Here is a 17,497-nt window from a genome sequence, read left to right as displayed (position 1 = left end):
GCTTTAAGACTTGTGGACTTCAACTCCCAGAATTCCTCCTCTCGCTCTTCACCTTGATGATGTGCGGACAGATGAGGGGGAGGGAGCTGGAACCAGTTCTAAACGGCACTGTAGATTTGTGGAACCTCTTCTATAGAAGTGGTTAGAACTGGCAGGAACCCCCCCTGGTTCAGCCCCATTCCAGCCCATTCAAGAAAGCTACAAGTCATATACTAGCCTTTCTGAAATTGATTTAGGATTTGCTTGTTTTTCCCCCCTACTCATATAGCTATGAATTCTCACCTTCCAAAATTGTCTTAGTTGCACTATATACAAACACAATGTCTTCTGTTTGAAAATAACCACCACCTCCTAGGACCATGATGGCGAACCTATGGCACCAGTGACGTGCAGTGAGGTTTATACCTGGTGAGGCAGCAATTTTTTTAGACTTGTGGACTTCAACTCCCAGAATTCCACAGTCAGGCATGCTCAGTTGCGACCTGCCACCCTCCGCCCTGGGATTCGGCCACGGCACCGCCTGCCAGAGCTGCGCGGAATCCGGGGCGCGCTTGTTGGGCGAGGGCAGTGCAGATGGGGAGCGGATGGAGCCGAAGAAGCCTCCCCCCCCTCGAGTCTAGGGCAGCGAGTCATTCGATAGGAAACTTGCCTCTTGGAAGGAATGACTCGGCTTGGCTCCTGCTTTGTCTCTCCTGCCTCTTTGCTTCTCCGTTCAGTCGTTGGGCGGCAGATCGAAAGCGGGAGCCAAGCTGGGTCATTCCTCCCAAAAGGCAAGTTCCCATCGAATGACTCGCTGCCCTGATGATGAGAGGTTAGGCTGTGCCTCACTTGCCTCACCTGACTGCACGTTCCCAAAGTGGCACATGGAACCATGTCACCTGGCACACGCAGCTTTGCCTGTTCCTCTTCTGGCACACATTGCACACATGATGATCAGCTGGCCTTTGTGTGTGCAGCAGTGCTGGAAACCGGAAGAGCTGGTCTTCCGTTTTCCGGCATGAGCATGTACACTGGCCAGTTGATTGGTGCATGCACATGTGTGGCAGTAACTAGGAGACTTGCTGGCCGGTGCGCATGCATGCACCAGAAACCAGAGGTTCATTTTTTGGTGTGTGCATGCTCCCTGGGCAGCTCCTCTTCCTGGTTGCATCCCAGACGAGTGTGCATGCAAAGTGCTCCCTTTCCGGTACTCAGTGCCGAAAAGATTAGCCATCACTATCCTAGGATATGTAAATTTGGAGGAATTATAAAATAAGCCTTCCTATGCAAGAAGTGGGGGGAAAAAATCAGGATGGTGGTCACAACCGTGTGATGTAATCCCTGCCCCTTTTTAATAGGCACTTATTCACATACAAAGGAGGGGTTAGATTGCAGGGTTATGGCCGCCATCTTGATTTTTTTTTCTTACTCCTGCAAAGTCATTTAGGGTACTTAGCTGTGCAGTATTTCATCACAAGTCCCAATTGTACTTTACAATTTAGCTTAGTTTTCCCCATTTTTTAAAAAGCGATGTTCTATTTCTGAGCATTATGTGTGCAATGTGCCTAAATTAGCACCAAATTTTGTTCTCCTCTGAGATTAGTGACAGGTGCTGATTTAAGTGTGCTGCTTAATAGTGTCTGCTTCATTTGCTAATTACATTAAACCAAAAAGAACATTAATATTTGCCCTTCAGCAATGAAGGAAAGAGAGGACAAATCCTTTCGAGACAGAATTGATTTAAAAAAAAAACACGACTATAAATTTCTTAGTTCATTAACCCTGCCAAGGAAGAAAAAATGTTTGATATATGTATCCTTACACACATTTTATGCATAATGCATATCCATACACACACACATACTTACACAAAACCTATATTTTACCACTACAGTCTTATGTATGCATACTGTATGTGTATGTTCCTATGTGCAAATTTGTCCAGAAAGCTGAGCCAAGTCTTTATTTGTAAAAGAAACAAATTCTGGAACTTGAAAGACCTCAGAGGTACGTTTGAAGCCAGAGGCCATACTGGGAAGATATTATGAGAGCTGCAGTCCAATACATTATTGATGATGCAGGTTGGGCATGATGGGAACTGTAGTGCAATAGATTGAAAAAAAAATGTGCTTTGTGCATTCTCAATGGTACATATCCTTTTATTATTATTCTACAAATCCTGAATACGAATTCAAATCAGGTTAGCACCAAAATAGCCCTAACCTTGGGGCTCCATTTTGGTTCAACTCTTATGGGCAACTCCTTCTGCATTTATCTATTGTATTAAAAAAAGTACTTGGCTGCCATTTAACAGTAAGCAATATATTAAAAACAAAAGAATTCATGCTTTTGTTTCCTTTCAAAAACAAATAGCTAAATGAACTGATTTGATGTAGTAATTTAAAGTGCTGGCCTACAAATGAGAGCCTGTTGACTCTAGTTCCTCCTTAGGCTGGCTGGGTGGATTTGGGCTAATCACTCTCTCAAGGAAAGTAGGAATTATTGGCATGTTTATTACTTTGGATTATATATAAAGAAAAGACAGGATTAAAATATATTTTAAAAAATGGAAAATGTCACAAAACACAACAGGAATAATTGCAGTCCATATGGGTTCCTTAACTGCAGAAATATATTCTGGGGAGTAACAAATAATGTCAGCTACTTTTCCAGCTGTTGGATGGTAGGGGGTATTGGTATGAAAAAGATAACTCAGAGGAAGAAAGTAGTAAGTTTTCTCTTCCTTTCAATATCCTTACTCAGAATCTCTAGTACTGTACAACAGGGTAACACCAATGGCCTGTCCCTTCTTTCTCAAAATTTGGGGGTTAAGCTACAACAGGACTCCACTATTGTATTTTCCAGTATTTAAATCATTGATTAATTCAGTATTTAAATCATTGACTAATTCAGTAACTTAACTGCGCCATCTTAAGAGGAACCACGCCTCTGATAATTAAGCAGGCACTTAATTTAAATCAAAGTGCTTCTGGTTTTTCTCTGGAAGGATTATTAGTAGACATCATGAGGGATCTAACTTGTCAAAAAAAGTTTTATTATGCCAGTTCATTTTCACTTTTTTGTTTTTGTTTTGTTCCTATAGATGACACAAAGTTGAACCAGATCCCAGGAGAAGGTAAGTGTTTTCTTATGACCAAAGTTTGTGAAAATATATTTGTCTAGGACAAATTTTTGAATTTGACATTCTCCAGAGAGATTATTTAGAGCTCCCAAGATTTCTAGCCAACATAATTATTGGAGACATAGTCCAACACATCTGGAGATTACCTGGTTGGAGAAAAATGTCTTAGGAGTTTGACATAACCCACAAGGCTCTCAAGTTATTTTTTTTCAATTGATGTTGGAGAACACTTAATAAAAGAGATGCTGTCCGTGATGTTATTGTGAAGGAGGGAAATAACCTCAAGGCATTTTGTTAATCTCTGACAGGAGTAGTTGATGCTCCCCTTTCCCTGCTCAAATCATTGTTTCCAAAACTAATTAAATTGCTTCCTGACTATTGAAGTTTTTAAAAAGACAAGCAATCACAAATTGTGTAGGTAATATTTTTCTATTCTTTTATGACATCAAAATCACCAGACAAGACATGTCAAACTCCTAGAAAGACCCTATCAAAAACAGATCCTTTCCCTGATTGATGCATGTTGTTGAGTTGATGGTTTTGTTTTATCTGATAATCTTCAGTGACCAGATGGTGGCAGCAGCTAGGAGCAGTTGACAGATGACAGAAACTTTCTTTTAGAAAGGATTTGACAGCTGTCTTTCAAGACCTTGGCAACCTCCTATTTTGATTATTAAAATACAGTGTTAATCCCAATATTCTTAAAGTTCCACTTTTTACTTTTTCTTTTACTATTGGTTAATGCTCCAACTAGCACCATATGGTCCACACTTCTGCTATGGGTTTTGCTTCTACTTGTTTATAGTTTTAACACCACCTTTTCTGTTTCCTTGCTACAGCTACGTCGTTTGTCCCATTAACTTGTTGGGTTTTAATGCTATTGTTTTAATAGCTGGAAAAGAATATCATGCTATTTTGGTAGTAGATTTTAATATTTTCGCCAGTTTGCCTCCTTCTTCTACTTTCTCTTCCTTTTCTGTTCTATATCTGAATTATTTCTATGAATGAATGGATATATAGTTACAGAAACATACACATATTTAAAACAAGGTTTGCAAATTTTCTATAGTAAGAAAATATTTACCATAGCAATTTCTTTCTCTTGAACTGCTGCTGCAAATGTCATTTTCTGCATGTTCAGCTTATTCAGAGCAGTAATTATATACCTCAGTATCTCAGTATACCTTACACACCTTCATTATTGCACTGCATTAGAATATATGCAAAAGTTCTATTAATATGTTCTACTGGAATGTTGTTTACTAGATTCACCTTTCCTCTAGGAAATTACACCCAACAATAATTTTGCAAGGTATTATTGGGCTAAGAGATAGGAGTGTCCTACAATCAATCAGCTTGCATTTCTAAAGATATACTTAAACCTCCCAGATTCTTGTCCAACAATGAATGATAGCAGGACTAAGATAGCAAGTTAGTAAGACAGCCAAGATCGGTAATTTAGTTCCACATATTATGTAGCTATATTTTCATAGAATGGCAACAATATCCCAACCACACCATTTTTAATCCCTGGCATTCTCTCCAGTTAATAATGGAACAAAATATTGCCTAAAACTATAGGGAACTATTTTTGTTATTCAAATTTTTATTGGTTTTTAAAAAAAATTCAAGGAAAAAGGGTTATAGGGTTATAAAACATTTTGACAGCTGCGGGGGGGGAGAAGCCCCCTCAGGTCTTGCAACTTTTACAAACAATGATAGAAAAATATCAGCATTTATCTAAGTATTAGCAGTTTTAAATTTGACACAAAATCATCAGTATGTTTCAATCATTTGTTTTGTATCACTTCCATAAAAATACATTGTAGCAACAATTGCAATAGTGTTCCAAGTCACTTTTGTGATCTGAGTCTTCTAGCTGTTGCATCCTCTCTCCCATCCACTGGCTGAGCCTCAGCCCCTCCCTCCCTTGTTTCTTGTGTAACATCCCCCATTTCACCTAAAAGAGCACTGTGTTTTTTAGCGAAAGCCTCTGCTTCCACTGGTGTGTGAATTCTAATTCTACTCCCCTCCCAAAAAATCAGCATGCCTTCTGGAAATAGCCATCTAAACCAGACCCCATTATTATATATATATTTTGCTAAGAAGGAATATTTCCTTCTATTATCTCTTACTTTCTTTGGGATCTGTTTAAGAATGGTTATTTCTTTATCTTTATATTTTAGTGGTCCTCCCCTTTGAGCTCCTAGAACTTCATCTCTTGTAGTTTTTCTAAGAAATTTAATATGAACTTCCCTTGGAACGTTGTGTGTTCTTGCATAGGCCGAATTAACCCTATAAATCAGGTCGATGTCCCACTATTGTCAGTCACTGGTTTTGCTCATACATCATGCTAACTATAATGTGTCAGTGGTGGGATTCAATTTTTTTTTTAGTACCAGTTCTGTGGACACGGCTTGGTGGACATGGCATGGCTTGGAGGCCATGGCTTGGTGGGTGTGGCAGGGGAAGGCTACTGTAAAATTTCCATTTCCTCTCCACTCCAGGGGAAAGTTACTGCAAAATCCCCATTCCCTCCCAATCAGCTGGGACTCAGGAGACAGAGAATAGATGGGGGTGGGGCCAGTCAGAAGTGATATTTACCATTTCTCTGAACTACTCAATTTTCCACAACCTGTTCTCCAGAACCAGTCAGAACCTGCTGAATAACACCCCTGATGTCTTTGCTTTATCTTCATTTTGCACAATGTAGAAACTCCACGAAGGGTTTGTTGGTTTATTGATTTCCATGATTTATATCCTGTACTTTATTTTATTTTATTTATTTACTGAGCGCTTATAGACCGCCCCCTCTCCCGAAAGGGACTGGGGGTGGTGTACAGTCCATACAAGAAATACATCATGTAAAAATAAATAATTGAACAGTTAAAATTGTTAAATAGGAAGATAAATATAAATACTAACAGACTCTAGGAATGTATCAATAAGATAAAATATTAAATACAAAAAAAACCACAAAACATAAATCAGTAAATAAAGAAGGTGCTCATGAACAATATCAATATCTAATTCAAACAGAATAGCTTTAACTTGTTGATCAAAAAATAAACAGCCTTAGAGCTCTTTGGACTTAATGGTAGAGGAGAAGATATTCCAAAGCCACTACTGAGAAGTGAATTATGAAGTCTCACTCTTTCTCTTTTCCCATTCCTTTTAATAATCTTCCCAGAAGGTTTGAGAGATCATGTTCCTACAAAAAAGGGGGGATCCCAAATCCATACAGGAACAATTGTTGGAATCCTCCTCACAGTTCTTCTGATTGCTGCTATTATTCTTGCTGGCATCTATATCACCAGTAATCCTACTTCAAGTGCTGCTTTGTTCTTCATTGAGGTGAGCTTAAGAGAAGTCCCTTGTTTATACTTTATCTTGCTAAAAAGCTGGACTTATTAAGAATTAGAAATATTTTAGAGCAGTTGGGGGGAGCAATACTATTCATCCCACAGGATATATGCAATCTATTGTATATAGAACCTTTGGTGTTGCCCGGAATCTCTGCAGAGAGGACAAGATAAAAACAAACAAACCTCTTTTTCATTTTGCAAAGTAGAAGAATTTTAAAGGCAAAATGAATGGCCAGTATTGTAAAGGCTTTATCACTTAAACTGGTCCCGAGAGTCTCTCCTTTGTGTCCTGTCTTTTCCACTTCAATGTGCTTCAGAGCAATAACAATTTTGTACTTTGAATCATTGGGTGCATGGTATGCAAATTTAACAGCACAAAAGTTGCTTAAATTAAAACAGGACTTGTTTTAACCCTTCCTTCTCCCACTCTTTAGGTTTGTGGAGAAATGTTAAAAGTAGGGGGGCGGAGTGACAACACTTTGTGATTCTTTCAAAAGTTAAAAAAGGAAAAAAGAATCTGGAGAAAAGGATTTGGAAGGAAGCAAAGCTAGAAAATAAAATGACTGAGAGTATGTCAGTAACTGCAGAAAGCATTTTATCCAAATTCTCCCCAAACCCAACTGCACCCTTGATTAAGATTTTGTGTTATACAATGGCTGGCGTATTCAGTTAAGATCCAGGGGAAAAGCAGATTCAGATAAAATTTTCTAGGAGACGTTAACCTGGTCTACCACATAGTGTTGTGGTAAAGATGACACAGGAGAAGGAATACTTCCTAACACTTTTTAGAAGACTAGTACAACATTGAACATTGGAGGGTGAGAACTGCAATTAGTAAGCCATGATAAAAAGCAAGCAGATAGAAATTTGTGGGTGGAGTGTGGGTGTGTTTTTTTAACAAAAAACTTCCTTTTCTCAAATTGAAACTTTTCTCTTTCTTTTTGCACTACAGCGAAGACCACATCAGTGGCCTACCATGAAGTTCAGAAACCGCTCACCTTACACTGAAGTAGAGCCATCTGGTCAGGAAAAGGACAGTTTTGTTGAAGCAGATCAGTGCTAAAGAATATACCTCCTTTATTGCTTCTATACTTTTAATTAAGAATCTCCCATCTACTGTTTTATTTTGTGATGGACAAGGTGGGGGGGAGAGAAAAACAAGCAAAATTAAAAAGAAGCCCAAAGGGAGGATTGGAATGGATAAATTAAGAGCTTTGAAATGGGATGGGTGGCAAATAAATTTCATAATAAATAAATAAAATTAAAATAAATTAAGTCTGAAAAGATTAAAAAGACAGACACACGTGGCATAGGGCTGCCGGGTAAAACATCAAGAAAATTTATGACTTTGCTGCAGAAGTTAATAGTACCTGATTAGCTTGCATGAATATTGTCAGGTGTAGCCATCCACAGATATTATGGACTATGGGAAATATCCTTTGCCTAACCCACCTTTTGTAGGCATTCTCACCAGTGGTGGGATTCAAAAAATTTTATTACCAGTTCTGTGGGTGTGGCTTTGTGGGTATGGCAGGGGAAGGATACTGCAAAATCCCCATTCTCTCCCCATTCTCAAAATTTCTGCTACTGGTTCTCCAGAATCTGTCAGAACTGGCTGAATACCATCTCTGATTCTAATCATAAATGTACAATGCCAAAATAATGTGTGCAACTGTTTTCCTCCTTCAAATACAGATTAGGAAAGAGGGAAATATAACCTTCTAGCTAAGATTGAAGATATCCTGCTAAACTTCCTTGAAAGATATGAAGGGGTTTTTAAATTAGAGAACCATGGAACAGCTGGTCTGACTTGAACTCTTCAACACTTCAGTCTTCTCACCTTAGTTATTGAAAGAAGCATCTCAGTTTGGGCTGGGCCTGAAATGCAGCCTTCATATTTATATGGAATAGTGACATACAATTAGCCAAAAGGGGAGGAAGTTAATTAAAGGCATTTCTATTGACAGTAATTTTCTCTACCTGCCATTGAACTAGTCAGAAGATAAAATATGTATCAACTCTGTACCAAGCAAACTCATATGACTTCTGCTATGAATTGTTCTAACATTTAGTTATCTTTGTATTCTTTCTAAAGGCTTAAAAGCCAAATGTGGACATAGATATCTGTAAAACAAGCGGAGAATTTTCTCAACAGGATGCAGACATGTTTATTTTCATGAAGGAAATACTAAATTTGTGAAACTTCTGACTAGAAATTTATTTTTTTATATGTCCATTTCTTCATTTTTCTTCTAATTCAATTTCCACTTCAATTAACAATGATACCGAAGGTAGGAATCAGGATTGCAAGTATAAGGATGATTTCCAGGCTCATTTTAAATTGTGGATATTTATTTTTTTAAAACGTTTTGGAAATTGCATGATTCTTTGGATTTTGCTCAATTTCCTATTTTCCCTTATATAAGTGAGTAACTGCATCTCTAAAAGGATAGAAGAGATCTTAGTGTTGCAAACTATTTCTCAGTTAAACTATTTGCTGTTCCATGAACAATGCATTCCAAAACACACTACATCCAGATGGGAATCAAACTCAGAATAATTGATTAGATTGACTCTATGGCATATAGGTGATCCTAGTGGTTTAGCATTGGACAAAGTACTGGCTTTGTAACATCCCTAAGGTTTTGCCAAGAAGGGAATTCCCATTTACAAGTAGTGAATATTATTGTATAAACAGCACTATTTTACCTTGCACGGACATATTATACAATCATTAGCAGGAATATTTGCTTTGTCCTGTCTGCCACCCAATAAAATGGCTGAATGTCAGAACTGGAGTAAAAAGACTACCACAGTACAGCAGAATAATCCGTTCAATGGCTTGTTGACATCATAAAAACACGAAATGCCCAAATGTTATTCTTTTTGTTCAGATGCAATCTCCCCCCTCCCCCAAAGCTTGCTTTGTTTTCCCTGCTGGCTGGCAAAGGAACACTGATTGGCTGAGACATTTTTAATTCATCCATTGGTACATAAGGAGTTCTGATTTTTCTCCCTGATTTGGAAAAAGTAATCTATACTATTTTTGTTATCTTCCAATAGTCAGCTCTATCCCACTAAATCCTGCCTTGTTTTAATTCTAAAACGAGATTTAGGAGATATAACGTACATTGGTTATCAATCCAGAATTGGAGAGCATAAATATGAAACGCTGTCCACTTACATTACAGTAATACAAATTAGTAGACTACAACACACATCTCCTCCCTTTATTCCAGGTAAAATTTCATATGGACATAACTTTCATCACATTTTGAATTTCCCATTTATACTTTATATATTGGCTGCTATATGCAGGGAAAAGAGAAAAGCAGGGACAGTACATTGCTAATCCATTAGATGTTAATTGAATTAACTACCAGAAACTTAACCAAACTTATTTGTTGATGCATGTCATATCTTAAAGATAACTTACTGTACTTTAGCCCAGAGATATTAAATACTTTCCATGGGTGTCAAACTGGCAGCCCACAGGCCAGATGTGTCACACCCAGGTCACACCCACTCCAGTTCCACAAAGGGAAAAACCACCATGATATATCACGTGATGGCGATGTGACACCATGAGTTTGACACCCACGCTTTGCACTATCCATATTGCATGGAGAGATTGCACATACTGAAAATAAATGTGTCATGCTCTTAGTTAAAGGTGGAACAAGAGAGGAAATCACCGCTAATTTTACATGTAGGGATGCATCCTATATCAATTTTTTTTGCATACTGCTTCCTGACTCTAAGGTTTGACTGAGTTTTTCTGTCTAAGGGGTTTCTTCAAGAACAAACTTTAATTGTAATTAAATGCACTGCAATGCAAAATTGAAGAAAATGCTACAATGAAATTGGAGCTATTACCAGTATTTTATGTACCTTTGCTGAACATTTTTAAAAAGATAAAAGAAAAGTAGCAACAATAAAAACCAAATATAAAATAATGTATCTCAAATTCTCATCTTGGAAAATATTTATAAAGAACTTATAATTAAATATATTATTTAATCACAATTGTTAGAATGCTTCTGTAAAGAGGTACAAGAGAGAACACAAGGCCTAAAAATTGCACACATCTGTTTTTGAAAAAAATGTCTCACAATCAAAAGGATGCAATTAGAAACAGAGAAAAACTATCTTCCTTTAACTCCACTCAATACTGGTTTACACGAATGTTTTATAAAACTGTTTGGGGGCAATTTCTTGTTTTCAAGTTCAAAATGTAAAATCAAGTACTTTGTTCCTTTGCTAAAATATCACACTAACTCATAGTTTGTTTTACCATGATTCATTAAATAAATCACAAAATACTAAGCCATAAACCACAATCTACAAATTATAGAGTTTGGATTCATAGTATGCTAAACCAAAAATATGCATTTTGGTTTAGTGCAACATGTGAATGTATGCATCATAATATTGATTAAAGATTCTGAAGTTACTCTGAGATTGATTTCACACATAATGGTAAAAGTTCGGTTTTGCTTAGCATGTTGCATGAACTCAGCCATTGTGATCTACAGATCATATTATTTAATTTTACTATGTTATACAAACCCAGCCACTATCAGTTGTGTTATTATACTGTTACACCATGGGTTAGCATAATGTGTAAGGCCAGGTCATGCATCTCTTGGAACTATATAGGTAGCTAGAGGTCATGTTCATGGAAATTGCCAAATTTGGATGTGTTGAGCATATCTGATCTATAACGAGCCCTTGCAGCAACTCCCTCTGTATATAAAAATCCTTTCAGTTAATATTATTTATCTCATAGCAATGCAAGGCCTAATTTCTTTCTACATACTTGAATTTATAGTATATTTCTGTTTTGGGAAAGATGAAGTAGGAAAGCTTCAGGCAAAGCGTTTAATATGGATTATTTGCATGGAATGCAATGTTGATACTACAATAATACATAATATTAAGTGCTAAAATACTTTTCAGATTGCTTCAAATTTCAGAACAAAAAACCAAAATTGTGACTGATCTTCGGATGGATTTCTGTTACATCAAATATGATTGCATAGCCACTCCGTCATTCATAATGTGTGTGAATAACTTCCAATGCAATTAAACTAAAATCTACACTTTGACCATTTGTTGCATACTTTTTGTTATCAGGGAAATCATATTTTGATTCATCTGAATTTTCATGAAGCTGACTTCTTTTGGGCCTATGGTGAACTGTCAACTAGATTTCCTTATGAAAGATGTTTGCTTGGGAAAAAGGAACTGATATTTGTTAGATGTAAAAAGGAAGGTTATAGAGTAACAAGCATACAATAGGGATTCATTTAGAAAACAATAGTGTAGTGTTGGTTCTCTTGCTTAACATGCTCCAAACTATGCAATCCTCTGTTTTATGGAGCAAGAATTTTTTTAGGAGAGAAATTATTTGAAACTGTCAATACAAGGCCAATTATCCCAACAAGTTACTACCTTCACAACCTGCCATGTCCAATTTTCAGCAAGTATTCCCTAGAGATTCACCCGATGAAGTTCACCAAAGTCTTGTCTACCCGGTTTTTGTGACATGGTACATCAATAATAAATACACATATTAAAACATACCAATAATTACAAACATACAGACAAATACCCATTTTTTACACCATTCCCCCCTGTTCCACTAACCTAATATAGTATGAATCCTAGTATGAATTCAATCAGTTGTATGGCTGTTAAACTTGTGGAAATCCTGTAGCTGAAGTGTTGATTGGTCTTGGCATCTGATTAGCAGGAAGAAGTACAGTAGAAAGTCAGGCAAGTGGTTTAATCGTTGAAGGCTAACCAAATCCAATGCTGCTTCTTAACTTGGAGTACTGGTCCTGAAGTGACTGCAGTTTCTGCCGATAGGTTCCTATTGAAGGCTACTGAATGAAAAGATAATCATTAGCTATTATTGTGGGGTAGCCAGGATTCTATTAATACTCAACAGTCATCTATACCTAATGAGTCATTAGGGATTTTTCAAGTCTGTTTCTGTAGCTCTCAGTTATTTCCACCATCAAGAAAGCAGGTTCACACATAAGATGTACAAACCTTCTTTTGGAGAAAGGTTCTCTTGCTAGGCATGGTCTGAGTTAGGGTCAACAAATCATTGACTGGAGTTCAGGATGGCTTGATCTCAAAGTGACTTCTACTACTTTGATGACCTGTGGTCATCAGGACACAGGTGAACAGTTAAAGAGACTTCACAAATGAAAAGTGTTGTGACTGGTTTGGATTGTTTATGATCTCAGAATCTAATAAGTCCCCTGACTTGGGCTCTTGTCCCTTTTGCCACAAGGTCCAGGAAAATGTCATCTGAAGGAAATATATACCAGAACCTAAAGAACCCTACATATAATACCTGCAAATGGTTCAATCCCAGAGTTTAAACAGATTCCCAAAAGGTGAATTTACAATGCAAGAGATGGAAAAAGTTCCAGATTTAAGTTGGTTAAGTAATAGTTTAAGTTGTTTGATTAAAACTAGCATTTTGGCTTTTGGCTTTTGAGCCTTATTAGGCTTAATTACTTAATTACTTCATTATGCAACGTAGGCTGACACTGACGCTGGTAGGCTGGGTTTTTTCCCTACTGTAGGAAATATATAGCAGGAGAATTAGCAAATTGTAGCAACGCATAGGAAGTTCTCTGTTGCAGAAAGGAAGACCCCATTTTATGATAGGCTTATTGTATTCATGTATAGCTTAAGGTTGGGTCATCCTTTAACTGAGCTGCAAAGGTATTTAATACTTTCCCATTTCTTAATAATTTTCCAGAATGAGAACTTGGAGAGCTAGTACAGTACATGAGAATGTATTTTCTGAACTGCTTCCAGAGCTAAATGTTTTTTTTAGAGGGGGGGGGGTATTTCTTGTTTCAGATAGACTATGTCTGTCCGTGAAGCTCTATTATATATTGCCAAACTTTTCCCCCCTCTCCCTCCTTATCAGAAGCCCTGGACAAAGTGGTCTCATGACCCATTTAGGAATGTTAAAGTAAAACACACAGGTAAAAAAGTCATGTGCCTTTTTTTTTCTTATTAGCCTGCATTGAGACAATGCTGAAATGCTTTTGTGTGAGGTAGATGATGGAATTACTGACAGAGGCTGAAATACAAATTCAATGGAGTTTGAAATACAAATCCAATACAAATGGAAGCAACACAGCAGATTAGGCAATAGTGCTTAGGAAAGTAAAAATAAGCCTTCTTCCAAGGGGTGAGAGAAAACAATCATACAGTTGGTTTTTATGGCTAAGGTAGGACTTGAAGTCATAAGCCTGGTTTCTTAATGAGTAGACCAAACTAGGTTTCTTCACAAATTTGTTTACCTTCCTTTCCTGGGCTTCAACAGAAAGCCAAGTACAATACAATACAATACAATACAATACAATACAATACAATACAATACAATACAATACAATACAATACAATACAATAGTAGAGTTGGAAGGGACCTTGGAGGTCTTCTAGTCCAACCCCCTGCCTAGGCAGGAAACCCTATACCGTTCCAGACAAATGGCTATCCAACATCTTCTTAAAGACTTCCAGTGTTGGGGCATTCACAACTTCTGGAGGGACGCTGTTCCACTGATTAATTGTTCTAACTGTCAGGAAGTTTCTCCTCAGTTCTAAGTTGCTTCTCTCCTTGATTAGTTTCCACCCATTGCTTCTTGTTCTGTCCTCAGGTGCCTTGGAGAATAGTTTGACTCCCTCTTCTTTGTGGCAACCCCTGAGATATTGGAACACTGCTATCATGTCTCCCCTAGTCCTTCTTTCTCTTAAGCTAGACATACCCAGTTCCTGCAACCGTTCTTCAAATGTTTTAGTCTCCAGTCCCCTAATCATCTTTTTTGCTCTTCTCTGCACTCTTTCTAGAGTCTCCACATCTTTTTTACATCGTGGTGACCAGAACTGAATGCAGTATTCCAAGTGTGGCCTTACATAGTACATATTTAATACAACAATTAATCACCTGTTTTAACGTTCCAAATGCATTATTAAGGATAAATCCACACTAAAATGCAAAATCACTCAAATCTTAATACACAACATATGCTTCAAATCTTCTGAATCATATTTCTTAAACAATGACCATATATAAAGTTTCTCTTGCTTCCTTCTTACATCCTATCTAGACCTTTCCTTTAATTTCTTCTAAAACTTGCATTCTTTTCTCAAATCTCCATTTCTACATAAAATTACAAATCATTAGCTTTTTTACAAGTAAAGTACAATTATAACAATCAAAGTTGTATGCATGGCAGCTTTGCATGCCATTCATCAATTACAATACAGTTTCTTCACAATTACAGAGACAGAGTAGAGTTAGCATTAACTTTAATATTCGTTGTAGCAGGGCTACCTCCAGCTTTGCCTCAAATTTTACCAAAACTCAGGAAAGGTGTATATAAATTACCCACAAACATTGGTAGACTTGGGTACAATTGGGGAGAGTTTTAAGTTCTAGCGAAAGCAACAGCACATTAGTAAAAATACTGAAAAATTAGAGTTGGGAAATAAGCCTCTGTTGAGTTGTGCAGTTTCTTCTTTTAATTAGCACATATGATGACAAACAGCAAGCAGTAAGTAAACCAGGAATTTAAAAAAAAACAAAGTAACTCAGGTCACGGTTGATTGAATTATCCCTAGGATTGGCTTCCTCTTCTTTTGAAAGTTTCCTTTCAATGTTGCTAAAAATATATGAAGAATGGTTGCAGGAATTGGGTATGTCTAGTTTATAAAAAACAACTAGAGTGGCATGATAGCAATGTTTCAGTATCTAAGGGGCTGCCACAAAGAGGGAATCAAACTATGCTCCAAAGCACTGAAGGCAGAATAAGAAGCAATGGATGGAAAATAATTAAGTCAAGAGCCTACTAAAACTAAGGAAACTGAGGCTGAGAACTATTAATGGAACAGCTTGTTTCCAGAAGTTGTAGGTGCTCCATCACTGAAACATTTTAAAAGATTAGATAATCATTTGTTTGAAATACGTAGGATCTCCTGCTTGAGTAGGGGGTTGGACTAGAAGACCTCCAAGGTCCCTAATTCTGTTATTCTGAAGTGAGTTCTATTTTGAAAATCTAATGTGTTTTAGTCAAATATGTCTTCCTTTCTGTAATTCGTCAATGTTAAAAGGAAACTTTCAAAAGAAGGGGAAGCCAATCCTGGGGATAATTCAATCTTGATTTGAGCTAGCTTGGTTTTTTTTAAATTCCTGGTTAACTTACTGCTTGCTATTTGTTATCATATGTGCTAATTAAAAGAAACTGCAAACTCACAACTCAACAGAGGCTCATTTCCCAATGTCTAATTTTTCAGTGTTTGAGCACATTGTACAGTTGCTTTCTCTAGAACTTAAAAGAAACTCTCCTCAATTGTACCCAAGTCTACCAATGTTTGTGGGTAATTTATATATTCCTTTCCTGAGCTTTGGTATAAAAGCTGGAGGTAGCTCTCACATTACAGAATTACTTGCTTCCCGAAGTTGTGAGTACTCCAACAGTGGAGGTTTTTAAGAAGATTGGAAAACTGTTTGTTTGAAATGTTATAGGTTTCCCTGCTTAGACAGGGAGTTGGACTAGATGACCTCCAAGGTACCTTCCAATTTTATTATTCTATAAATCCACCTGGTCCTAGTGGTTTGAATTAATCTAGGTGTTCCCTTATCATTTTCTTGCTTATTATGATTTGTATTCCTAATCTGCAATTTATGGTAGGGTTTTTGTTATTTTGTTTGATGTGTTGAACTATTCCCCCCCCCCCTTTATGTAAAGATAGACGCAAAAAGCTAGTTAAGTAGTTCTGCTTTCTTCCTGCTCCGTGTCACCTTCTTGCCATTTTCTCCCATTAATGCACTAATTGTTTCCTTGACTTTTTTCTTGTTTTTTACATGTTGAAATTTCTTGGGGGACAGGATAAGAAAAGGAAAGAAAAGGTGAAAAAGGGTTTCTCCCACATTGCTTTGCTGGCATTCCCTCCTTTCAGTTAGAACTGAAGAAGTTTCTTGGTGGAGAAACAAAATGTTTTCAAAGGAAAAAAGAAATCAAAAAAGTGTCTAATTGCCTTTTAGAAAAAAAGCATCTTTGGGACAACCATGACCTGGATGATTGAGAAGCTCCATAGACTTTATTCCCCATAGCTTATTTCAGTCATTAAAGAGATTTAGAAGGAAGAAATGTTTAGCAGTTGCAAATGGTCAAAATAGGCTGCAGAGAGAAATGTAATTAAACACTCTTCATCCCCCCCCCCCCCAATTTTCTTATCGTTTAAGGCAAGCCATCTGGTTGTTAGCCCAGTAAAGTGGAGAAACTAAAGAAAATTTATATTGTTTTATATATGTTTCCTTTAGAGGATCATCAATCAACAGCATAATTAAGCAATATTTTTATATTAACTTTTCTTACTTAAAAATGTAAAAGCACAATATACATATAATACATACACAAAGGCTGTATTTCTTACAAAGAGAAAAGATCCAGGTCTCTCACATTTTACATACCATGGCCAGGCATTTCATTTTCTTCTTTTAATAATCAAAAGTATCTTTGCTGGCCAAATTAGACTCATTTCTGATTTTAGTCCAGTCCCTACATAATTTTTGTGCATAACTTTTTTTTCATCCCCACCTTGACAGGTAGTTTTCCCCTATGCCAAGGAATGTCCCCAATGGGGAAACTGGCAAAATCTCCAAAGCGGAATTTCCCACTTCCTATCTCATATGCGTGTCCCTGAACTGTTTTGGGTAGCCACAGCCACACCTGTGGCTACCTCCTAGTGAGTTAGCAGCTCCGCTATCTTTTCCTTTTCTGCCGGAGAGTTTACAGACTCCTTGTTGGGGAGGATTTCCCTCCCACCAATGATTAACGGTCCCTCCTTCCACTGAAAGTTCCCAAGCGACTCACACTTGAGAGGACTTTCCTCGAAGAGTAAAGAGTAAGGGTCCTTCCATTCCCACCTTCCACCCACAGCTTTCAGGCTCCGTGCCTGGGAGGACTCTTCTTAT

General features: G+C 37.3%; 2 protein-coding genes across 4 annotated transcripts in view; both read left to right on the top strand.

Moving 5' to 3' along the window:
- The window catches only part of PLXDC1 (plexin domain containing 1), an 85,268-nt gene extending 73,180 nt beyond the window's left edge, over positions 1–12,088 (top strand). The window contains exons 12-14 of one of the 2 annotated variants that reach the window (XM_081970063.1): positions 3,083–3,115; positions 6,315–6,475; positions 7,439–12,088. In XM_081970063.1, coding sequence (XP_081826189.1) covers positions 3,083–3,115; positions 6,315–6,475; positions 7,439–7,549 — 305 coding nt within the window. In that variant the 3' untranslated portion in view covers positions 7,550–12,088. Of the gene's footprint in view, positions 1–3,082; positions 3,116–6,311; positions 6,476–7,438 lie in introns of both variants that reach the window. The other variant, XM_081970062.1, reaches the window with a different exon arrangement.
- Positions 12,089–13,035: 947 nt separating this feature from the next.
- Positions 13,036–17,497, top strand: part of FBXO47 (F-box protein 47) — a 29,513-nt gene continuing 25,051 nt past the window's right edge. Inside the window, exon 1 of one of the 2 annotated variants that reach the window (XM_081971126.1) lies at positions 13,036–13,061. The gene's annotated coding sequence lies outside the window, so the exon portion shown is untranslated. Of the gene's footprint in view, positions 13,062–13,128; positions 13,231–17,497 lie in introns of those variants that run through there. The other variant, XM_081971125.1, reaches the window with a different exon arrangement.

This window comes from Natrix helvetica (genome assembly GCF_964273705.1).
Source record: "Natrix helvetica genome assembly, chromosome: Z".
Taxonomy (NCBI): Eukaryota; Metazoa; Chordata; class Lepidosauria; order Squamata; family Natricidae; genus Natrix; species Natrix helvetica.
This window is presented reverse-complemented; position numbering and strand designations above follow the sequence as displayed.